This window comes from Schistocerca serialis, chromosome 2 (genome assembly GCF_023864345.2).
Source record: "Schistocerca serialis cubense isolate TAMUIC-IGC-003099 chromosome 2, iqSchSeri2.2, whole genome shotgun sequence".
NCBI classification, from domain to species: Eukaryota; Metazoa; Arthropoda; class Insecta; order Orthoptera; family Acrididae; genus Schistocerca; species Schistocerca serialis.
In genome coordinates, this window is record NC_064639.1 from 622,277,589 (window position 1) to 622,304,177 (window position 26,589).

A 26,589-nucleotide genomic window follows, 5' to 3' on the forward strand; every position below is an offset into this window, starting at 1 on the left:
TGATCAGCAATTCAAGTCATGGCCTCCACGCTCTCCCAACTTAACCCCATGCGATTTCTTTCTGTGGGGTTATGTGAAAGATTCAGTGTTTAAACCTCCTCTACCAAGAAACGTGCCAGAACTGCGAGCTCGCATCAACGATGCTTTCGAACTCATTGATGGGGACATGCTGCGCCGAGTGTGGAAGGAACTTGATTATCGGCTTGATGTCTGCCGAATCACTAAAGGGGCACATATCGAACATTTGTGAATGCCTAAAAAAACTTTTTGAGTTTTTGTATGTGTGTGCAAAGCATTGTGAAAATATCTCAAATAATAAAGTTATTGTAGAGCTGTGAAATCGCTTCAATCATTTGTAATAACCCTGTAGAATGGCTCGTCATAAAAGAAGAGAAAATATGGCGCCTGGTTGGCTTCGTTGATTCTGTTGTTGACAGGTTCGTTATCAACGTAGTAGATGACACTTCCAGAACTCAAAATGTATTTCTCGGATTCGGATAAGGAAGGAGCTGAGAGATTACCAGACTACTAATTAATACCTTCAGTGGCTTCAGTATTCACCAGGACGGTGAAATCCTGCAATATGATTTTGCGCTACACACAGCTCGCTGTGAAAAATTACCCTGTGTTTAACTTAGAAATTTTTATCAATCTCGTTTGCAATCAGAGTACTATGTCAGGTGAGAACGAGTGAATTCCGTCTGATCACATAAGCTTGCAGTAGTGTTGGAGTTTCTCTGAATATTATTTCATTCTCTTTAAAAATTAAATAACATTCGAAGCTATATTGCTTCTTTGTTCGTCTTTTTTTACATCTGAACTGCAACTGCTCACATCACTGCAGGTTAGTTGGACCGCTGGATCGTACTTCACTGTACTGGTCACAGCTTGGCTACCTCTCCACTGAAACGAAATCCAATGAGATTCAAGCAAACGCGGAAGAATACATGGCGTAATGTTTACATCAGTTTTATTCTTATGATGAACAGATTATAGCTACATGTCGTGTTGATGTTGGAGATGATGAGAAAAGGAAGAGATTGAAACCCGGTGGCTACTCCTCTTGAAGGGCACCAAGAGGACCTCGGAGTTTAACGTCCCCTCTTCGACGGACGTATCACCATCAACAGAGGAAAATTGTCCACAGCACGTGGCGTACCTGGACGGTCGCCAACCCAATTACTGACCACGCTCGACAGTGCTTAACTTCGGTGATTCGACAGGAGCCGGTGTATCAACTCGGCACGAGCCCGTGTATCAACTCGGCACGGCCGTTGAAATGACAGTGCCATTAAACATAGGTGGCTTATGTTATTTGCCAAAGACACTTCCTACTTCGAAATAACTGCCACTATTGTAATTTTGTTATTCAGATATTATAAACAGTGGGCAATTTGATTGCTATTATGTAGTAATTATGTATCATATACTGGTACACTTGTTTGAAATGAACAATGCTTTCTACATTGGGGACTAGAATTTGCAAATCTATAGCTGAAATAACTTATGAAGGGGTGGCTAATGAAACATAACTACCCACTTACTTTTAAATCTGCGCCGAAACTCAGTTCTCTGTCTTCTGTTGTGTACTTAAAAAAAAATTATTTTCAAATCTAGTATTGTTTTCGTGTATACAAATACAGTTTGTTTGAAAGTGATTTACTTGTCACGTCTAATACAAAAAAGTGTATGTACTAATATGTACAACTAACTGCCCAAAAATTGCCATATATCGTGGTTTTAGGAGGGTTGGTCCTTTCCGTGCGTTTACATCTCTGGAACACAGTTGTGGTTAACGTGATATTTTCGGTATCTCATGATGAAATAAAGCAGTGGGAAGTGTGGGTGAATTAAGGAGAACCGCATACGTCAAATGCGACTCAATTATAAACTAGTTTGCCGCTAAACAGCAAGTTAATCGCAGCTCAGCACCAGTGCGCAAATCTGTCGCCTGCATGTCCGAGTTCACACCAGGTTCAAGAGATTTTTTTTCTTTTTCTCTCATCGTAAATCAACAAGTGAAAGAAGGGTAGAGAACAGCATGAAACACACTCTCCAGAGCCAACATTTTTTACGTATCTCGTGTCGATTTATGCAAACATACCGGACAAATATTCTTATTACACTGGTTTCATCTTCAAACACACGTTTTTGGCACGTAAGTTTTGCATACGTGATGCTGGATATTTAGGCATATGACAGTGTACAACTAAATAGTTGTTTGAGGGTCTTCATGTAAGTGACAACTACACCCATCAAAATAATTTTTGCATCACCTCGGCTCCGAAACCTATACAGAAAATTAGAATAGAGATCAACACAAACATCATCCCCGCCGTTTTTATTGCTCATGAAAACCACATATTGCATTTTTACCACCATACAGCGAGACCTTCAGAGGTGGTGGTCCAGATTTCTGTACACACCGGTACTTCTAATACCCAGTAGCATGTCTTCTTGCATTGATGCATGCCTGTATTCGTCGTGCCATACTATCCACAAGTTCATCAAGGCACTGTCGGTCCAGACTGTCCCACTCCTGAACGGCGATTCGGCGTACATCCCTCAGAGTGGTTGGTGAGTCACGTCGTCCATAAAGAGCCCTTTTCAATCTATCCCAGGCATGTTAGATAGCGTTCATGTCTGGAGAACATGCTGGCCACTCTAGTCGAGCGATGTTGTTATCCTGAAGGAAGTCATTCACAAGATGTGCACAATGGGGCCGCGAATTGTCATCCATGAAGACGAATGCCTCGCCAATATGCTGCCGATATGGTTGCACTATCGGTCAAAGGATGGCATTCACGTATTCTACGGCCGTTAAGGCACCTTCCATGACCACCAGCAGCGTATGTCAGCCCCATATAATGCCACTCCAAAACAGCAGGGAACCTCCACCTTGCTGCACTCACTGGACAGTGTGTCTACGGCATTCAGTCTGACCGGGTTGCCTCCAAACACTTCTCTGACGATTGTCTGGTTGAAGACATGCGACACTCATCGGTGAAGAGAACATTATGCCAATCCTGAGTGGTCCATCAACTTGGACACGGAAAGAACTAAGTGACAGGAAATTCTGGATAAAAATCGGGAGCGGGGCTCTGATACCCCACTCATCTAATGAGTCAAGGACATGATGTCGCCAGGTGGTGTCACATGCTTTTCGTAAATAAAAAGAGACTGCAACAAGGTGTCGGCGCCTGGAAAAGGCTGTTCGGTTGGCAGACTCAAGGGATGCAAGATTATTAGTGGTAGAGTGACCCAGATGAAACTAGCCCTGGCACGGAGCAAGTAGGCCATGTGACTCCAGAACCTAACCCAACTGCCGACACACAATATGTTCCAGCAGCTTACAAAGAACGTAGGTGAGGCTGATGGGCCGATAGCTATCCACATCAAGCGGGTTTTTGGCAGATTTGAGCACTGGTATGATGGTGCTCTCCCGCCATTGCACCAGATCCGGTTGAAGAGGATGAGGAGATATCGCTTGCAGTCAGATGAGAGATGTTTAATCATCTGACTGTGGATCTATTCTGGCCCAAGAGCTGTGGCGTGTAGTGAATGAGTGCAAAAGGCTGGGGGGTAATTCTCCGATGCAGAGGCTCAAGCTTAGTGCTCGGCGTCGTGTTTGCATTGGTAGATAACATGCCATTTATGTTAACATCAGGAACACCTGTAGGGGCCTGATACCCGAAAACACGTTTGATCTTTCCCCAGACTTGGGAAGGTGACACATGGCACCCAATGGTCGAGACAAATCTCTCCCACCACTTCTGGTTCCGTCGTTCGATACTGTCAGGGTTCCTCCGAGCTGTAATCCGTAGGTAACAGTCATCCACTGCAGTAGTAGCCAGAACAACATCGCTTTGGTTCACTCTGAGATGCCTGGACACTTCCCTTGTTGAGAGCCCTTCTTGGCCCAAAGTAACAATGCAAACGCAATTGAACCGTGTTCTTGACCGTCTAGGCATGGTTGAACTACAGACAAAATGCGCCGTGTACCTATCTCCTACCTAGCGGAATGACCTGAACTTATTGGCTGTCAGACCCCCTCCATATAATAGGTGTTGCTAATGCAAGGTTGTTTACATCTTTGGGCAGATTTAGTGACATCTCTGAACAGTCAAAGGGCCTGCGTCTGTGATACAATATCCACAGTCAACGTCTATCTTCAGGAGTTCTGGGAAACGGGGTTATGCAAAACTTTTTTTGATGTGTGTACTTAGAGAGGTGACAGCCATTCTCGTTATCTGGAGAAGGAAGGACGATTTCTGACTGGGACTGCAACAGTAGTATCTTGACCATTGCACCATTCTAATTTGTATTCGTTTGGAAAAAAATTGAAGCACAACAGCATTCTGATGACAGCATTTGCGAATTAAGTTCATTATGATAGCCATGTGAGATTGTCTGAGGCAGAATTGGCATGATTCTTTGCAGAGGGCTAACAACCCATTCTAATCAGTACATCACCATGAAATGTTACCCAGTATTTTCGTATGCTACACAACAGGTATGAACCAATTTCAGCAGTGTCGCTAGGACAATCTTTGGTTATACTACGATCCTGTGAGTATCTGCAATCGAATTCCCAGACTGGCCCTCAGCAAATGTCTCACTGAAATGAGGCAGATTATGAGATGCGGTTTTCTGAAAGTATATGTATGGAGTGTAGCCATGTATGGAAGTGAAACATGGACAATAAATAGTTTAGACAAGAAGAGAATAGAAGCTTTCGAAATATGGTGCTACAGAAGAATGCTGAAGATTAGATGGGTAGATCACATAACTAATGAGGAGGTATTGAATAGAATTGGGGAGAAAAGGAGTTTGTGGCACAACTTGACTAGAGGAAGGGATCGGTTGGCAGGACATGTTCTGAGGCATCAAGGGATCACCAGTTTAGTACTGGAGGGCAGTGTGGAGGGTAAAAATCGTAGAGGGAGACCAAGAGATGGATACACTAAGCAGATTCAGAAGGATGTAGGCTGCAGTACGTACTGGGAGATGAAGACGCTTGCACAGGATAGAGTAGCATGGAGAGCTGCATCAAACCAGTCTCAGGACTGAAGACCACAACAGCACAATGAGACGCGGTTGACTATGTGATTCTCCATAAACAGTAGATGCAATCTGTGAAGGTGTTTTCACCTTGGGAGATATTAATGTTGGGTATGACCTATTTTGCCACACCTAAGGTGTCAATAGTTCGTCAGTTGCACTACTTAGTTCTCACTGGTAGTGCGTGGACTATTCTGATCTACAGTTCAACCTAGCCCTTTCAGGGGCTAAAAATACTGATAAAAGTAAAAGAAAGAGGAAGGTAAATTGGGGCCTAACATGCTACCACGAAGAAGTCATTAGAGAGAGAGCACAAGCTCATATTGCAGAAGGAAGTAAGACGTGTCCTTTTCAAGTAACCATGCTGGCATTTTTCTTAACTGGTTTATAAAAACCACAGAAAACCTAAACCTGAATTTGGGATTCAAACCACTGAACTCCCAAATGCCAGTCCACTGTGCTGTTTCTTTGGGTACAAGCTGTAAATGCGGTACCAGAGTATTCAGTACTTGCAATATCATGGGATATATAAAGCTCACGAGCACAGAGCAACAGGAATGTATTTTCTTAGTATAGTCATTATCTAAATGTTCTATTTAGAGGACTAAGGGCTTGTTGATAAAATGGTGGAATGCTTTACATTGTAGTGTAAGCAGGGCCGGGCCTCTGCATAGTCGGTCACTCCTGTTTCCATCATAGCATTTGCGCCCTGCTGGCCCTTGGCCACACCATGACTTTACACACCATGTTTGGCTTCAGCGCTGGTTACAAACATTCTATTTACAGGCTTGATGCCAGCAGGCAATACCAGGAACCATTATCATTCACAGGCAGCGCATGCAGTACCTACGGAGGCACTGCTGTCCTGAGGACTACCTCACGTCTGCGGGTCACTTGGTCATAAAGGACCCGAGGATATTCTCTGCCTGCAGTGTACTTAAGCTGTGGTGCAACATCCAGTAGGAAGTTGCAGTCACAATTCAACTCACGCCAGCCACTATGGTTTCCCATCTGTTGGACATTTTACCAAGTCTGTACCACATCGCTTCACTCTACTACACCGCCGAGCAGCTACCAACAATCTTCCTGGGCATTCACTGCTACTGTGTTGTGCTACAGTGATTATTGGCTCAATATGTCTGTGGACTTTGATTTATACTTACCTCTGATCAAGGATCATCATTTCTGTATTACTGTCTTATATGGGACTTAATGTTCCTGTGGTGATGCTGCAATTATGTATATTGTCAGAGTATCTGTGCAATCATCATTCTTCGTTGTGCTGTTTACTGTCATCATACTGGGCTGCACCTGAGATTTGGATATGATACGTTATCTGGACTTCAGTCTCGGTTATGCTACAGATCTACAGTGCTGCACTAGGCCATAAAGTGCAGCTGACTTGGTATCGTCTCTGGCTGTGGTTTCCCTGTTATCATATTCTGTGTTGTCTTGTGTTTGGCTCAATAAACAAGGTAACTGTCCAGTAGCCATTTATACTGTGTGTCACAATATACATGATCTCTTTACATTTATCTACTATCACCACAATTTCTGTACTTTGCCATTACTGTCAATATGACAGGTTGGAGAGAAACAAAAAACTGCAGTGTGCAGCCTGAAGTGTTCATTGGATGTAAGTTGAAGATTTAAGAAAGGGACTTCTTTGGATTCTAAGCAGTTATTTGTGCATTAAACAGCCAAAATATTGTAACCATCTGCTTAATAGTGAATTCGTTCATCTTTGTGATGTAATACAGCAGTGATTCTAGTGATATGGATTCACCAAGTCCTCGGTAGGCTTCCAGAGATACGTGGCACCACACATCTACACCAAAGTCACATAATTCCTGTAAATTACAGACCAGTGGTTTGTAGGCATGAAGCGGCGCCCGATATCATTCACGATGAGTTCCATCGAATTCAGATTATATGACTTTGATGGCCAAGACATTAACCTGAATTCACTTTGATGCTCCTCAAGTTTCTGTAGCACGATTCTGACCTTGTGACGCAGCCAGTTATCCTGCTATAAGATGTCATCGACATTGGGCAAGACATCTGTGTAGCATGAAGGGCTGCAGGTGGTCCATAATGATGTGTACATGGGCCACAGCTGCCCTGGTGCCTTTGAGTACTACCACAGATCCCATGGCAGCACAAATGAATATCCTCTAGAGCATAATACTGCCCCGTATCTGCAGCATGGAGCAGGTTTCGAGCCGCCATTCACATGGCTGACAGTGTATCCGGACATGACCATCGACCTGCTGTGACAAGAAACGTGACTGATCGAAAAAGGCGACACATTTCCACTGATACATGGTAAAATCTCAATGATACGGTGACTCATGTCGATTGAATGACACGGGAACAACTACAGGTCACTTGCTGTGGAAAATTGTGTTCAACGATGTGAACAGTGTGCTCCAAAACACTTGTGCCTATACCAGCATTGTACTTTATCGTCACATCTGCCACAGATCACCACCTATTCTGCTTCATAGAGTGGGCAAGCCTCTGGCATCACCTTTCAAGTGTTATGGACCTGCAGAAGATGATGAGGATGAAGTGAAAGATGAATCTTATGGTTGACTAGAACAGAAATTAGAAAGTATACAAAGGCAAAATGTGAAGACAGCTTAGGGGGAAAGTGGGAAAAGAAGACGCCTTTAGACAGACAATAGGAAAGGAAAGCCTGCGTGGTATGTTGAATAAAAAATGGACAAAGACTTACTGACTCTGCCCAATGCTAATGAAGAGTACATGCCTCCAGAGAAGAATCCTAAGTGGCGTGGTGTTCAGCAGATGTTACCACCTGCAATAAAATCGACCATGTAGTAATTAACAAGGGATGTGCATCTGACATCTTTAAGGTTGACATTGTTATATGTTAAGAGTAAAATACAGATAATGCATTGCAGTCTTTAGATCTGGATTGATAAGGGAAACGTCATAAGATACAATGTTTCCAAATTAAATGAGAAGGAGGCATCTGAAACGTGTCAAGCAGAACTGCAGAGACATTCGAGATAAACAAAACTGAGACTGGAAAGAAATCAAAGGAAACTGGAGTACAATGACAGATGTCCCACAAGAAACTGAAGATGGTGTTTTGAACAGAATACATGGTGGAAGGGACAGGATGGTTTGACAAAGATTGTAAAAAGGCAATGACAGAGGGAAATGAGGCAAGAAAGAAAATGAAAACAGGGCAACACAATCTAATACAGAAGAATTCACAAATAAAAGGAAAAGGCAGACAGAATCTGTAGAAGAAAAATGAAAAACAGAGAAGAAATGGATTACAGAGCTAGAAGAAAAGTATAACGACCAAGCTGTAAGAAGTTCTACAAAATAGTTTAGGAAGAAAGACTTTCAACTACATACTGTATTCTTTGCACATGTAGGAAATTTTGTAGGGGGTGGAGAAAAGATTCTAGACAGATGGGCTGAATATTTCAGTGAACTGCTGATCTTTACTTCAGAGACAGTAATACTGAAAGAAAATTAGAGAGAATAACCAACCATGGAAAAATATTAGCCATGTTGAAATACCTGTACCCACACTAACAACAGAGGAAGTTAGGTTGGCAATCAAAAGCATCCAGGGAATGATGACATTTCAGCAGAGATGATAAAGGCTATGGAATTTCCACATAAACTAATCAGACTGATACCAGGTGGTTGTATGCAAAAGTGCAAGTACTCACAGAGATTATGGGGGGTCATAATTAATGTATGACAGCGAAACTTGGTAGACATTCTAATGCTTTAATGCAGAACCGATTTACGCTGGAAAAAATTAGTTCCAGTTTTAGTCACCACGTGCAAATCTGGCACTGTGTATGCAAGAAAGATATAATATAGAAATGTTTCCATATGTAATAGATTATGGACAGGTGTGGGCAGACAAGGTTAAGCAAGTGAGAAAAGCATAATGTTAATTTCATTATTTACTGCTGCTCATGCAATTTGCTCAACATGAGCACTGGAGACAGAAACAAGATGCTGCACCCATTAACAAGACATGATCAAAAATTGCTCGCAGCAGTTATGGTGGAATATGAGCAATGTGTTCCTGTATAATGGCCTTCAGACAGGGTAGGGAGCAAACATTTCCCTGGTAAATGCGCTCCTTGTGATATGCTCAGAGCCAAAAGTCACATGGATTCAGATCAAGTGATCTTGCAGGCCACGAATCTGGACGACCTCTGAAAATAACATGTTAAGACGATGTTTCACTGGGGGAGCGACACGAAAGGTTGCCCCATCTTGCACAAAAACTGTGGCTTCCACACACTTGCACTCATTAGAAGCAGAAATTGCATACTGGACTAGGAGGCCTCAACAACATGCAGATGTCACAGTACATCTGACAGGCCCTCTGGTGTATTCTCTTCAGAGAATGGACTGAAAATAAAGGTAACTGTGAATCCACACCACTCAATCACATACAGCAAGTACAATGGTTCTTTGTGTACAACACGTGGTTTAACAATACCCCAAATTCAGCAGTTCTGTGTTTCCAATGCACCCTGCAGTGTAAAATGTGATTTGTCACTCCATCTCGTATGGGTACCAGTGCAAAATAGACTATATAACTCTCTATACTGTTGACCTTGGGATGACAAAAGGCCCTCATCAGCATGAAATGACGAGTGGAAGTAGAAGGACAAACCCACTACAGAATTTGAAATTAACCAAAGTTTATGGTAAGGGGTTGGTATCCACACTACTTTTCAACACAGTGTGAGAGGGGTAAGAAGGGTGTCACTCTGTTCAACTTGTGAAACAAAAACCGGCATAAGCCAACAATGCTGTATACTGTCTAGATATCTGAAGTACTAGAAGAAGAGTTTGGTGGACTAGAAAAGAGGCAGGAGAATTGGAGTTTTAGGTACATGACACCAAAACACAGTATCTTTCCACTTCCAGAAGAAATGCTGTTGTTAAACAGAAATACATGAAGTTGAATGATGTTAACAATGACAGATGTGAGAAGTTCCAGTACTTCTGAAATCAAGTGGAGCGGATTAAAACGGTTGAACTATGTAGAGTGAATGTTACAGGACAGGGCTGTCATGAAGGTCTGCAGATGAAATCCAAATGGCAGAAGGTGCAGATGGACACAATGGAAATGATGGCTCAAAGACTTGAGAAAGATGGGAGTAAGAAGATGGAGGAAATGAGCAGATCATCAAGATTTGGCTTTGATCGTCAGAGAGCTCAAGACGCTACATGGGCTGTAGCACCTAGGAGCAGTAAGCAAGTAAGCCTCCGATGTCCATGTTCCGCAGTGAGACGTGCCTGCCCAATCCATGGTGCTAGGTCCTAACCATCAGCAATTTATTAAAATCGCTTATGTCAGCAGACATCCCAATTTGCTGCCTGTATCATCAATAGAATGATTTTCCATTCACCTATGGTCACTTCAATACTATCCTTATCGCATCATGTGCCCGCAACACCACCAGGGTGCATTCAATCTCGTGGTGCGCAGTAACCATAACATTTTGATTCACCGGAGTAGGTGTAAGAATTCTAAGATCTTTAAAAGGGTAAGTCAAACTCAATACATTATCCTAATAGCTCATTATTGCAGAGTAAATATTGTATAAAACCGTAGCTGCATTGTCCCATCAGGTGGTTGCTTCAGTGACTGGCCACATTTGCAGTAAAACAATATATCAGTATCATAGCAGAAATTGCTGGGACCCTTTTATTTATGATTACTTATACTGTAGCCTCGTATGCAGCTATGTTCATCTTTCAGTAGATGAGACAATATCAACCCTAATTAGTTGAAGTATTTAACTGTTTGTCCACCTGTAACTCATTCATTGGCTTTTTTGTGTCCTTTGAACTAAGCACAAAACCCTACTCTCATCTCTCTTCTTAGAAAGACAGAGTTTATCCACGTACTCTGCTCTGTGCCATCCTATTGCCACTAATACACTCAATACAGAGTGATTCCTTTTCTCTCAACCCACCTTGTGAAATTAATAAAGAATTTACCTTTCAGGGGCATTTATATTGAAGTTTCATATTTTAATTACATCACTGATCTAATTCTCATACATAATTCACTTGCAATGTAGACCAAGTATTTGTGACTCCCTTTACAATCGTGTACTGAGCAGGGTGGCTACACCAATCTTAATGTACTGCACACGCATTAAGGAGGAGTAGACTTTATTTCCTATCTAGCAATCCTGACAGGTTTTCCAAAGGTTCCCCAAGTTGCTAATGTGAACACTGGGATGGTTCCTTTGATTAGGCCATTGCCAGCTTCCTGCTGTGTCCTCACCTGATCGTATCCTTCTTTGTTAATATTTTATGTTTGTATAAATATATGTGATCCATAATGTGTTGGACATGCTCAGTACTGTTGTAGTGAACAGACTATGGGAGATTAAATAAATAAAACACTGTTAGGTAGCATTGAAAAATTACTTAATCATTACTTCAAGATGGTTACCAAAGTTCAAGAAAAATTCTGTAATACACAAATTCTAATAACCATATTCATTCTACTACAGGTTCTGTAAGACACTTGCAAGGTCAACATTCTGAAATGATGACAATGTTATAATCAGTGACGACCTGCTCACTTGTACTAAAATATTGTGGAAATCATTACTATTATATCTACTTTGTCAATCAAGCAATAGGTACCACACTATCACTAAAGCAGTTTGCAACACTGATGGTTCATAGTGGTTATCACCTAACTTTGAGGTAGACCTACATTTGAATGACATCATTTCTGCAATGGCTCACGCAAATTGTGTGACAACAGAATCAAAGTCCCACTGTTTTAAAACTGAAAACATTCTTGAAATCACGGTTTGAAAATTGTCACTGCCCAACAATCTGCAACAGTTGTTACCCCTCGTCTGAAATTATCATCATGAAACCTATTTATTAATGCAAGAGTAAATTATTGTTTGTGTGAAATTTTAATGTTTTAAAAAATATCTCTCATCAGTCCCTCTTGGTGATTTTGATTGTCACTGGATGTAGCTGTCGTGGCTGACTCACTTGGGAGCAATAGATAACAGACATATCACACTTCAGTTGGATTAGTCCAGGTGTGGTCCATCACAATGAAAGAACATGAAAAACCTCAGTTTGAAAGAAGCCTTGATACATGAATTCAATACGATCCAATTTGTCCTGATAGCTACCAGTCACACTACAGTGCATAGTGATGATGATAAAGTATCTTAACAGCAGCATATGATAATAAGAAAACATACTGAGTATTGAAAAATTAGTGGCAAATTTTATGCTCCTTCATTGAGTGGGTTTTCAATCTTCCCCGAAAACACAAAACTTGTTTATTACTAGACTACATGAGCAACATGGGCTGTCTAGATTACTCCTGGAATTTTTCCCGATGAAATAATACACAATTATATACCCTCGATCCAATTTTGGATGAAACTTTTTACCAAGGACACTGCCTGTAAATGTTTACTCCAAACAACGATCATTTAAAAAAGCTAAAAATAAGTAAAATCTATTACCATAGGGGTACAAACACCATAACATATTGCTTATACGGAAATACGGAAGCGTCCGATCCCACCCGTCTGCTTTGACCCATGACGTCACAAATATGGCGGAAACAAAAACAAACACACACACTTTCCACAAGAAGCCTAATGACACTTACGGGACAAGTGCGGGAAATGGGGTGTTTTGGGTGGGGGGCAAACTAAATATAAACAAATTTAGACGCCTTGCGTAGCTACAACGTGTAAGTGAAGACAGCCATGCATGAATACCCACCCACCTCCCCAGGGGTCGTAACCCCTGCAACCCATAGAAGATAAAGATGCTTCAGTAGCTGATTAGTGTTTTTTGTCTTGTTAAAAAAAAAAAAAAAAAAAAAAAAATCTCATGGGATAGAACGAACAGATCAGAAAGATAAATATAATAAACTAAACCAGAAATTCGAGGAAACAGATAATTAAAATAAGTAATAAGTGTTTTTAAATTTTTAAAAAATCTCACGAGATAGAACGAACAGATCAGAAAAGTAAATAAAATAAGATAAAACAGAACTGGAGACAGCCACACTCAAACCAAACTCCGCGCCGTCATGACGTCACACACGACAACACCCTTACGTCACGGGTCAAAGCCGACGCGTCGGATCGGACGCTTCTGTCGACCCGCTTATACTTTACAGAAATAATAATATGGTTCCTTCAATAGCAACCCAATTTCCACATTAAAAATACTGTCTCAGTCACATTTCATTTAACCCATCAGTTGTTGTAACTCACTCATTCTGGAAGACCGTCACCACCAGATTCTCTCTTACAGACAGTAATGATGGATGTCTGCTGACATATTTTATAACAGTTAATGTAGAAAAGTAAAGTGCACTGCAGATAATCTTGAGTGAACAAATTCTGCCAATATATTATTACATTAAATTGCGCCCGAGTGGGGCAATTGCATATTATATAAAAGGATTACGAACACCACCTGCAAGAATGTAAAGAAATTGGTCATAAGTATTTATTTTTAGAACAAAAATGCCACTGGACCATGGTTACTCAAATAAGTTTGCAAATTACATTTATTCATAAGAATAGGCTATAATAATTTGCCTGTTATCAATTACAAAATTCTCACCCAGTCATTTGCTAGGATGTTTAAATTGTGGTTGCTACGAGACAAATAGAACTGGCAGGCAAATGTATATGAGACACCTGTAATGCATTTTGTTTGGGCAGTGATTGTTCTGTTGTCGGTGAAGCTGATTGTGCACTGTGGACTGTTAGTGGAGTGTCGTAGCAGAATGAAGGGAATGGGTGTGCATACTGCAGATGGCTGGCCTTATCTCTGGTGGCGCATATCCGGTCAGCAGTGTGTGTCTTTGGCTGCTACTGGCACTCTATGTCCATCTCAGATGCCCACTAGGAAGTGTTGCTGTTGCCGCCTCGACCACAAATGTCTCCAAGGTGATCTCTCTGAATTCTCCTGAGCTATATCCCTTGGTGTGGCACAAACTGCTGACACTTATTCTTCTTCTTGACAATCATATTATTTTTCACTATCATTGTTAAACATTTTTGTACTCTCCACAATTCCCAGATTCCCCATGATAAGAAGGGAGGACCACATGCAGACCTTACTGTGGATACAATTTCCTCACTGGGCAAGCTCCATGTTGCCAGTTATGAATAGATATCCTATGTCCCGTACATTTATCACCATCAACTCCCCCTCCTCTGCTAAAATCTCCTTCCGCTTCAGTGTGACCATTCCCATACTTCTTCTCAGCAAGAGAGCACATGGAGACAGTAAAAAGGCTTGTTATAGCAAACATTCTTTTCCTTAGCAAACTGGGTACCACACATTTCACATAAGCATCTCACATCCTGTAGAGGCATCCAACTGCCCCCTTTGGTCTGATGTCGCGTCCCTTCTGCTCAACAGCACTGAAAAATGTTGTGGCCTACAGTAGGATGTATATCCAGGAGGGATGGGGGTCTCTCTTCGGTCCATCGGCTGCCTGCCACAGAGGATCAGGTGTGTGGGTGGCTAGGTTGCTATAATTAGGCGCAATACAATCTCTCATTTTATAAATGCACGATTTCTATCAAAATAATTATGATTAACTGAATTTATTTTTCAAACATGTCCAAGAAAATGCACGCTCCGTACTTAATAGCATTGATATCAATGGTATACTAATGTGTAACCCTCTTTTCACATTGCCAATAAAATCATCCTGTATCCACTGAGTGAGGTGGTGCAGTGATTAGTACACTGGACTCGCATTCAGGAGAATGACGGTTCAAACCTGTGACCAGTCATCTCAATTTAGGTTTTCCGAGATTTCCCTACATCACTTCAGGCAAATGCCAGGATGGTTCCTTCAAAAGGGCACAGCCGACTTCCCTCACCATCCTTCCCTAATCCGATGGGATCGATGGCCTCACTGCTCGGTCCTCTCCTGAGAACCAACCAATCAACGAACCAATTATCCTGTATCCTTTTAAGGGAAATACGGGAGCATCCGATGTATCCCACCCGTCTGCTTTGACCCATGACGTCACAAATATGGCGGAAACAAAAACAAACACACACACTTTCCACAAGAAGCCTAATGACACTAACGGGACAAGCGCAGGAAATGGGGTGTTTTGGGTGGGTGGGGGGGGGGGGGGGGGGGGGGGGCCAACTAAATATAAACAAATTTAGACGCCTTGCGTAGCTACAACGTGTAAGTGAAGACAGCCATGCATGAATACCCACCCACCTCCCCAGGGGTCGTAACCCCTGCAACCCATAGAAGATAAAGATGCTTCAGTAGCTGATTAGTGTTTTTTGTCTTTTAAAAAAAAAAATCTCACGGGATAGAACAAACAGATCAGAAAGATAAATATAATAAACTAAAACAGAAATTCGAGGAAACAGATAATTAAAATAAGTAATAAGTGTTTTTAAATTTAAAAAAAAAAATCTCACGAGATAGAACGAACAGATCAGAAAAGTAAATAAAATAAGATAAAACAGAAATGGAGACAGCCACACTCAAACCAAACACCGCGCCGTCATGATGTCACACACAACACCCTTACATCACGGGTCAAAGCCAACACGTTGGCTCGGACGCTTCTGTCGACCCCCTTTAAGAATATTCTCACATGTAAGCAAAAGGAAGTTAGGGCACACATGAAAAACAACAGATTATTATTTAATAATCAATCTAATGATAAAGTGGTGGCTATCTTTTTACAGTTTTCAATTAAACAGTGGTAATTATGGAGAATAATAATCATTTATTATAGTCGTGTCACAAAAAGGCATTAGGAGCATTGTACAGTAAAACATTATTTTAGCAATATATTGAGTAAATCAGCTACTGTTAAGACATTAAATATCGATATCCTTTGATATGTGCCTCATTACGTCTGATGGCTAAAAATCAGGCAAAATTACACAGTTCAGTGAAGCACTACCTTTTTTTTTTTTTTAAAAAAAAATGTTCCAACCACAGATGATTGTCTCTAAACAGATTGTGTGGGTAAATGAAACAAAAAAGTCATAACGGTAAATATAAAACGATTTATTCAATGTCTTTCTGAATTACTTCAACTACTGACCTTCATAGCATCATCAAGCTGAACAAAACCTGGGAAGATTACATTTTATTTATTTTTGTTTATCCAAAGTTCATATCACAATGATATATGAATTTTCATTGCAATAAAATGGAATGCTATAGCTCAAAATATGTACACAGAATACATAAATATCCCCTATGAGGGTAGAACTGGTGGACAGCTGTGAAAGGATCATTTATTTACTGTGTGCCTAGCATATAAGTACGATCTGTGTGTTTATTAGCAAAACAGACATGCTTGCTACAAATGCCGAATAAAAGGTGGTGAAAAGAGAATACACTTATTGTATAGGTATTGAACCAATGTTAGTGAAAAAAATGCTCCTGATGTAAAACTTAAGCACCCCACACAAAATTAATTTGTTTAAAAATCATATATACTGTTTACCTTCCTTCTCAATAGCATTTTTTCTTCTCCTCAAGCAGACAAACATTTGTTTTGCATGTCTTCCATTAATTTATCTGCTATTAGCTTCGTGGTGTCTTTACTCTAAAACTTAAGATTAACTGTATTAATGATTTTCTTGTTTAAATTCCTATTACATATAACGTATTGTAATCTTTATCACTGAATGCAGTTTCCATCTTCAAGACCTTCTTACGGAACTGTAGCATAGTCCAGTAGATTCACATCAATTTCTTATTTTAGTATTAAAAACGATAAAATTGTAAGTTACTGAAAGAAAACTTACCAACTTCTGCTATACTGGCAGCAACAACTGACACGATGTATGTGCACCAAAAGGTATCGGCATACGACGTTTTCGGGGGGACGGGGGGAGGCACCATTCTGCGGCGATCATGTATTCAGCTGAGTTATTCAGAAAGCGTCACACCGTAGAACATACGTGTTTACTACTAGACGCCAAGTTTGTTTTTGTGTTCACGATCAGCTGATCAACGCCCGGTGTAACCCATCACTTGTAATAAAAATTATAAACCACATATTTAGATGTATTTGAGAAAAGTATTTAAACGGAATAACGACAACGTGTCTGTAACTCTCGCTTACCATTTCCTGTCGAAGACGTACTAATTTGTACCTCAAAGCTACGGAGCAGAAGTACAGTACTTGACACTCGTTTGTTCTATTCCAAAGCCCTTCCAGCCGTACTACAGAAATGAAAGGCAACACAGCCCCGACCAAAGTATCAGTGTGACAATTGAAAAATCTTTGAACTTTATTTCTGACAGTTATCAAAATACATATTAGTTTTAATCGCTAAACAGTTATAATACTGGCCTTATTTACATAACAAACTTTCGATTGCGATAATACCACGTCCATCAACAGAAGTCTGTTGACGGGCGCAAGGTATTCCCTTTCGATAGTTCAGGAATGGTAATGGATGCCAGTGGGGGAATAAGTGATGGCTGAAGTATTGTTTTTCAATTAGCTGTATGACAATATCTTCAGTACCCAGTGTTATGGAAATTCAGAAACTGTAAATGTCATTACTTTCAGTTTCTGCAGTGTCAAATAGTATCATTGTGCCAGGTTTGTAGTTAATGCCTAAAGCACGCTTTCAAGCGTTGGAAGGTTTAGTTCCATGAAGTCTTAGGTACAGTTGTACAGTGAACGCACAGGTGGTATTTTAGTATAATTAGGCTGACGTGATTTGAAAATTCTTTTGCAATGGAAGCATTAGCAAAACATGATTTCAATGCCACTGCAGACGACGAACTGAGCTTTCGAAAAGGACAAGTCTTGAAGGTTCGTATATAATTATTTTTTTAAAAGGCTGAATAGTATTTTAGGATGTGTATGTTAGAATTTGTTTTTATTGAAGGTACGTCGACAATTCAAAGGTGTTAGACCGACGCTGCATTGAAAATTAAGGCAATTCCTTAAAATGAGGAATTTACCGTTTCCTGCAAATACTGTTAGCCCCTTTTATGTAATTCCAACCCCTCTGTCGGGTACTTACTTCACAAGTTATGGAAAGTGTTAAAACAGGTACAGAGAGACTGACCCATCAAGGAGGACGTCAACAAAAACTTGTTTTAACGATTTAAACTAGATCCTTTGTCACTAGATTTATTACATATTTGATTTCTTTCATTGTCTCTTACATTTACATGTTACGAATGTTATCAGGGACCTGAATGTCAACATGAAAGTTTACACATAGAATCATGCTGTATGTAGTAGTTTTCTTAAAATGGTTATTAACGATTCTGTCAACACTTTCAGTATTTATATTAGGTGACAAGTTTCAAACCTCACAGTTTGATTTTCAAGCCTAGCCTACTGAGGCAGCAATGACAGCTTGATCTTAATAATAAACATCAAAGCGGCAACACATATTTTGTAAGTTTTTTCAGAATGAGTGCCACAATGCACATGTCTCTCTTACCAACTCAAAATCAAACAAACATCAGTTTGATTTTGACTCAGCAAGATTCATGTATGGATTGTGGCATTCATTCTGCAAACATTTATAAAGCATGTGTTGCCATTTTGATGTTCATTAGTAAAATCAGGCACTGTCAGTGCAGCCTCAGTAGACCATGCTTGAAAATGAATCTAGAAGTTTTTAAACTAGTCACCTAATATAAACCCTGCAAGTTTTCACAGAATTGTTAATAAATGCTTTGAGAAATTTAATAAAGTTGCTCGTTCCCTGTCAACAAAATGCTGAAACTGAAAAAAAGGTAGCATAGTAGTTTTATTGAAGTTCTCACAGGTGTTTATTAAATATTTTGTTTTATTGCTTCATTTTCACAGATCCTAAATATGGAAGATGACATGAACTGGTACCGAGCTGAACTAGATGGCAGGGAAGGATTAATACCAAGTAATTACATAGAAATGAAAACTCATGAGTAAGTCGGATCAGTTAAGATGACATGGCTGCTATTTGGGTTTTACTCCTCATAATACTTACTGAACTGCCTCTTTTTCTCCTTGCTTTTGTTGTGGTGCAAGCTCATATATATTTGTGCTGTGTTGTGAAGGACTTCATTCTGTACATTTCACTAACTCTTTTCCCTACATATCTTCATATATAATTGTATACAGATTCGGCATGTAATGCATACTGATGTGATGGTGTGAAGTACACAGTTCCTTGGATTTATTAGCACTATTTCATTTAATTGCAGGCTTTCTAAATTGATATTAAGTTTCATGGCGCAGTGTAACTGCAATTTATCAATCTTGTTTAACTATATTTCAGTGTCTATCAAATCTGGAAATGTTAAGAGAGCTAGTAGTTTTCTTGTCTACTATGTTATATGCCTACACAGTTGTCTTAAAAATGTCTGTTTTTTTTTTTTTTTTTTTTTTTTTTTTCCGTTACCTGATTAATCGTTGAGCAGCTACAACATTCATAAGTTTACCACATGAAATGAGTTTGCTGTTTGGAGGATGACTCTTTTGTGTGTTTGGAGGTTTAATTGCAGTGCTTGTAGTGAAGTAGGAAATGAACTGTTTCACAGAAAAGTATTTACATGAATTCAGTGGCTTGTGCTATTATGTATCTGATTTCAAAACGAGAGAATGTATGTTGATGCATCAAGCTGGCACATTGACTCAGTAACAGACTTGGTTTGGAGGACTAAGGCTTAAATGAAGATCTGGCCACCCCCTTCTCAGTTATTCTGAGATTTGGCAAATTGCAGCAAATTACTGTCAGTGTCTATATTCTTGGGACATAACAGTTTGGTTAGCATGATTGAGTTATCACACCTGGGTTACAAGTAATAGCTATTTATTTGTTCAGCATATTTTACTGCCACACAATAATCAAGTATTGTAATGAACTGTGCATTTGTCCTTTCTCCATACTTTTTAAATGAAAGTGACACAGTATGTGCTTTTGTCGCTATTTGATATACTCACTATAAATATGATCAGTGAAGCCAGTTCAACAGTGTTGTTTAGAAGTCTCCCATCTTATATTTAGAACCAGAGGAACAGTAACTCTTTACATTGAATGAGACGCATCTGTTCAAAGATAGGGTTGTATTTCAGCAGTACGTGATGAATGTATAGACATTTAGTGGATATAGGTTTAGACATCAGTTTGTGAATAAAGTCATTTGGGTATTTGTTGCTTATTTTGTAGTAGACTCTGCTTTCAATAGAAGGATATAAGTCATATTTTCACAGTTCTACAGGAAACAAAAAACAAACTTCAAATGACACCAAACTACATTTTTGTGGCAGGTTTGACATTTTTCCTGTCTATGGTGTAGTTTTATAAATCCGTCTGATTAGTATCTCTTCAATCTCCTAGAATGTATATTAGTGGAAGTGCTACACTTGTGACTTAAATCTTGTGGACCAATTGTATTATAACTTATATCCATTTTTAAGAGAACGGGAAGGTGTAATTCTACACTTTGAAGAGTTTCACAGGAAGGAGTAGACAATGTTTTCACTACTGCTGATCTTTAAAGAAGCGTACATCACTTACACAGATGTTCTGTTGTGTTGTATGGAAGAAAAAAAATCATTTTTATGGTGTATAATTCTAAGAGAAGTCTAATAACATTATAAGGGGCAACTAGAAAACCACAAGTTAAATGTGCTTTTAGATCTGCTTTAAGTTTTCATTTAGGGTAAGTTCATAACATTGTTCTCAATAGGTTATTTGAACTTTGATTCTGGCACACACTCACCCTAACACACTTCTCCAGAATTGTATGATGGGTTGTCTGGGAAAGCATTACTAGTATCATCTGTTGACAACATGTTATGGTAGTATGAATTGAATTCATCAAGCACTAGAAGCAGCAATTCAATAGGATCTTATTTCTTCTCTCTGGTGATAGAGCCAGGGTTGTGCATAACAACCAAATCCTCTTCACAGAATACCCATCCTCTTAAAGGCCTGTGACACTTTCAGTGTTCCCCGTATTTTCTTTTATAACTCTTATCCAGTTCACATTCTTCATAATAAAATTTTCCCCATGGTCATCATATATCTACATTTATAATGAGCATTTAAGATATCTTGCCTCACTAGTTGGAGGCGGTCCTGAGGTTGGGAAATAGGGAGTTTCAAACTTTCCTTTGAGTTTTCAATTAAAGAATGATCAATGTTGCACTCCATATGCATGTAGCCTTCCACTAAAAATTTGTGTCCAATAACGTCTAATGATGGGTGATGTTTAATAACTGATTATACTACTGTAGTTGCGTGCCGTTTTCATGCTCTCATCACCACATGTCAGACAGCATAGTGCACTGCGTAGTGTCTGAAAGTAAACCATGATGTCATCAGGTCAGTTTCTTAGCCAGCCTTATTTTCACTTCACATGGGACATGGTTCTTGTACTTTCTTGACATCGTGTACTGTCAGATTGGAAGTCCTCAGAAGTTGGTTGTAGGACACAACACTTTCAAGCAGAGGGTAGGCAGACACTGCTGCCTGTGACAAGTAGCCACTACTGTACTATTAACAGTTAAAATACTTTCTTTTATCTTGTATGCCACGTCATATAACTTGTGGTGAACAGTCATTTCATTCTGAAGCTCCAAAATATCTGTTGTTTTGAAGGAAGAGAAATCCACATAACGAAGTTTACCACAAGTATGACAAGTATTCTTCATTGGTTTCTTTATACAACTTTTTCATCTGCTGAAACAGTAACTTCTGGTACACATTTAAACTTTCAGGCGGTTATTATTCAATACACATGCAGGTGTAATCTTCATACATTTCTTTGTTAGTGTTTAGTAAGGTGTGGGGTACCTTTCGTTAAAGTTTCTCTTGCATAATGTCTTGAATGATGGTAGCGTAATCTTGTGTTGCCTAACTTGTTTGATTTGCATTTAGTAACAACAGTGGCTATAAACATGTAACTAATATCCAGAGTCCTAACCAAATATACTTTAAAAATGGGAAGCATTTGACCTTTGGCCTGCTGGTGATGCCAGTGGATTAAGAATCTCCTTCTCTGCTTATTACTATCTTCAATTCTCTTTCTGTCTGCTTTCATACAGTTTTGATGAGGGAACAACATAGACAGTATATTTGAATAATCAAACATATCCCAAAATTTAAAAAATTCAGTCCCTTTTATTTTTTGTAAAACATTCTGTACATTTATATCGATATTAGTAATAAAATTATCCTCTGACCACATATTGCATTGTTTCTGTGAAGAAGCCTTTGGACCTTCTGTTTCAGTATCACCTTCTGTAGATTTATCAGACATGCACCCTTGCTCATACAGAAAAAGAGTCAATTAACTGGCCTAATTATTGCCATAAGTCAATCAGATAATTGAAAATCTGGATAACTGAATGTCTGAAGAAAAGTGATTTTTGTGTTATTAATTCTAGAAAGTTAATGTATGTCACATGTGAATGGTTATCTTTTAGCTACATTTTCATATGGCTATCTTTCCAAGGTTAATACATAATGCTAGGTGTTTATTCTAAACAATAAAGACTATTTAAACTTATTAAAATCAACAGAAATCAGTGTTTATTAAGAGTTAAGAGAGACATTTTTATGTCTATATGTATATGTTCTTAAAATTAACTAACACGCTGAAACGTTAATTGTGAAATACCTGACAAAGGTCTCGCAAATAGTCATTTGACATAAACAGTGTTTTATTTTAATTGTAGTAAACTCGTGGTATTACACTTTGTCTGTTTCTTGAACCATTTGAAAGCTTTTTCCAGGGTTTGAAATGCTTCCTCGTGAGATGATCCTGCTTTATTATCTGCATCTATTTGTATGTATTCTTCTGTTTCATATTCTTGCAAATCCTGCTGTTCATTTGCCTGCATTAGGGCTTCAACAAGTTTGTCATCTGACACGATCTGAAAACCTTGATAATTACTGTCACAAGTGAGACTGTATTTCCTATTAGCAGCATCACATTCCTGGAATATTTGTGTTTGTCATTAACTCACTTACATTCTCCAAAACAGAGTCATCCATATCGGTTATTGAACTTCCATATTCCTGTTTTAGTATTCTATTTATAGTTGTGTTCTGAGTCTTCCTTTCACTCAAATCCTACAAATCTATAAATGTGTAACAACACTCCTGTAAAAGGATGTCACATTAGGAGCCAAAAGTTTTACTGTAAACATTCCATTCTCTCTCTCTCTCTCTCTCTCTCTCTCTCTCTCTCTCTCTCTCTCTCTCTCTCTCTCAAAGCTGAACCAAAGGATGGTTTGGTTGGTGCATTATCCAGGAAAAGTAGAGCTTTTCCATGTTTACCAGTTGCATTTTTAATTTTTTTTGACTTCAGGAAAAAATATGTTCTCATGTCAGTCAGTGAATATTCCAGTGTTCATCCATATGCTTTTTTAAAATTATTTTTATAAACTAAAGGAACTCTGATATTTTTTGAAGCATCTGGTAGCATTTGCACAAACTAATATTGTTACTCAGTAATTAAAACTTCCGGGCTAAGAGGCCGTGGTCCAATAGTAGAAATACTTCTCCCTGACGTTTGGTTGCCAGCTGCGGGCAACATCATCTGAGGTGAGTCTACGACTGTCGACCTCAGATGATGTTGCCCGCAGCTGGCAACCAAACGTCAGGGAGAAGTATTTCTACTATTGGACCACGGACTCTTAGCCCGGAAGTTTTAATTACTGAAGACGACGGCCGTGAAAGCCTACACGCTATGATTAATATTGTTACTATATACTGGAGCTGGAAGCTAAAGATTTCCCATTTAATCCGGTTTCATCAGCATTGTAAACAAAGTGCAAGTTATGGTCATTTTCATCCATCTCTGTTTTAAAACCATCTTTAAAAGAATTTTTTGCATCTATTTCAGCTGATTTTTTTCCACCTTATACTTCCAATTCATGAATTCCATGATGAGATTTAAATCTATATGACAATCCATTACGTCCCACAAATGATTCGTTGCTACCTGATTTTTCTTAAAAAGAAAAAAAATCTGCATTGCCTTTTCACATAGCAAGGAACCAGATATCGCTTGCCCAGTTGACTGCTTTTGTAAAAATCAACAATACAAAGATTGTTACAAAAGTCCATTTTTTTTCCCTCCATCATGTTTACTTCTGTCTTCTTTATCAAGGTTGCAGATGTACTTCAAAATTGGATTGGTTTTCTTCTTAATATCGCTTGTCGTAGAAGAGCCTACAACATATTTACCAGCTAAATCATGACCAGTTTATCCTTTTTGTAATGAATCAATGTTTATTTTATCTCTAAGCAATGACACAGCCCTCCCACACTTTGACATTTTCAAGCAAAGTCGCAACACGACACAGCAGCATAATGATTGGCAACCTAACTCAAACAATAATGAAATGTGTAGGGCAGAGACCGAGTGCCAGCGTGACGTGTCCGTGTACACATGGACTAGACTGCAAAGATATTTGCTCACATTTGACTATCCAAATAATTGAGATCTTGATGATGGCCATATATGCTTTTGCTGACATTAAGTTATCACTATTCCCTGTAAGAGACTGGTGTTATCTCAGTTTTGCCTATTTTTGGACTTAGGCCCTTTTACCTGAAGAAGAGTTTGTTGAATGTCACTCTTTAACGTTATTCCAGGAACAGTGTACTTTTTGCTTACAAAAAATGAGTTAGAAGTTCTTTTTTTTTTTTTTTAAATTGTGCTTATAATTTAGAGTATGTTGAACTCAGGTTTTCTCCAGAATTGGGGACAACTTTTTGTGGTAAAAAAAAAGAAGTGGTGCTTTCTTAGGTTTTCTACTATTGCTCGAAAATTATGTATCATACTGAAAATTTTATTCTTACCTGAATGAAAGTGCATTAAATATTGTGTCGAATGACCTACTTAAATATCTAAATCAGTGCAGCTGTTTTGACATAATCAGTTGTCAGAGTTCATTCGTTTTTACCAACTTGGCTAAAAAGTAGGCTCCAATGCCTGTAACTCAAAAACGGCTACTCGAAATGAAGTATGTCAGGTTATTAAAGTTGTACAGCATGAAATTTCATTTTAGGTACTGTTAAGCATTCGTACACTTGAAGGCCAACATAATTCAATTTTGTTGTTCTCTTGTAAGTCAAAGTTATTCAATGAAATTAAATTTCCAGTGGGAAGACTGCTCCCTATGAGCACATGTGTGTTCTCTATGCATATCGTTCTAATTTTCTTTGTTCAGGTGTATTTTTGTTCATTTTTATCCAAGTCTTAATTGCTAAGAGTGGGTTGCTAAAATGAAAGCCAAGTAGATAGTAATGGCCAATACATATTGAGGTTTGGGTAATCTAAAAATTGTACAAATGAACAAATAAGAGGGCATGACAACATTAAAAAATAAAAAATAAAATAAAAAATTTAAATATCAGAGATTAACATTTTATTAAATTTCAGTTCCATCAAGGTCATTTGGGAGGCTGCAGCAGGTGTCAATCCAACATCCAATCTTTGGGATCCGTTGCGGCACCTTCATCAACTTCCTTGTCCTGGAACAAATGTTCTCTCCTTTCCTCATCCTTGACAAGCCCAATTTCAGGGGTGTTCCCTCAAGATAAGCCACAACAGTGTTCAAACATCGAGGAGCAGTTCACTCCAGATCTGTGACATCCACATACTGCTGTGAATCCTGTTTTGCATGTCCAGGAAATGTCTTCAGTAACATGTGGGTTTTTTTTCCCAGCCCCGGTGGCATGGATCAGTTCTCTTCCACAGCCAAGATTGTACCTGATGGTTGGATCACAGTCAGTGCCACCTCGCTGAGTCCAATGTTGGCAGTAGCCTTTCATGTCTGAAAGATTTTCTCAGGGCAGACTGTAAAAAATGTTGTACCTGGGCTTGCACAAAGTCATGCAGCTGGAACTCCCAGACAGTGCTAACATCAGCTGTTCTTCTGCCTGTGCTATTAAGTCTTGACAGATTGGAGGTATAATAAATCCAGCAGCTTGCACTTTGAGGTGTGGCTGTTGCTCCATAATGTTTACTATTTTCCATTTTCCTAGGCGAGGAAAAGAGGATGGTGTATCACATCCTGTGAAGGCATGGCTGAAAAGTGCAAATGCAGGGTCGAATTTGACAGAGTTACAGGAGTATCACACTCCTGCTGATTACCCTCTCCCCGGTTTATGTTAGTACAAGTTGTTGTAGTTGTTTCCTTGACCAATTAGTAGAATAAACACACCAATGTCCTCGCTTAAGATAGCCGTCAGATTCAGCAGCTTGGTAAATAGCTGTTTCTGCAATTAATGAAGCCACATCTTCTTCTGTCCGTCAAGTGCCTGTAGCACTTGAATACCCCCCCCCCCCCCCCCCTATCCTCAAATTTCCTCATGAGTATAAAAATCAAATGCTTCATGTTGCTCCATTTGTGAGAAACTTTTCCTGTGCAGCTGCAGTATTCATATCTTCATTAAAAATTATATCTGTTGAAGAGACTGGTGTTTTAAATCTATGAGATCATTCAGAAGATC

General features: G+C 39.2%; 2 protein-coding genes across 2 annotated transcripts in view; one reads left to right on the forward strand and one right to left on the reverse strand.

Moving 5' to 3' along the window:
- LOC126457678 (mitochondrial uncoupling protein 4) overlaps positions 1-17,350 on the reverse strand; it is a 422,954-nt gene extending 405,604 nt beyond the window's left edge. The window contains exons 1-2 of the mRNA XM_050094182.1: positions 17,226-17,350; positions 16,906-17,133 (exon numbers count right to left, since the gene is read on the reverse strand). Of these exons, the coding sequence (XP_049950139.1) occupies positions 16,906-17,002 (97 nt within the window). The 5' untranslated portion in view covers positions 17,003-17,133; positions 17,226-17,350. The remainder of the gene's footprint in view (positions 1-16,905; positions 17,134-17,225) is intronic.
- Positions 17,351-17,438: 88 nt separating this feature from the next.
- LOC126457679 (growth factor receptor-bound protein 2) overlaps positions 17,439-26,589 on the forward strand; it is a 45,328-nt gene continuing 36,177 nt past the window's right edge. Inside the window, exons 1-2 of the mRNA XM_050094183.1 lie at positions 17,439-17,927; positions 18,942-19,039. Coding sequence (XP_049950140.1) covers positions 17,850-17,927; positions 18,942-19,039 — 176 coding nt within the window. The 5' untranslated portion in view covers positions 17,439-17,849. The remainder of the gene's footprint in view (positions 17,928-18,941; positions 19,040-26,589) is intronic.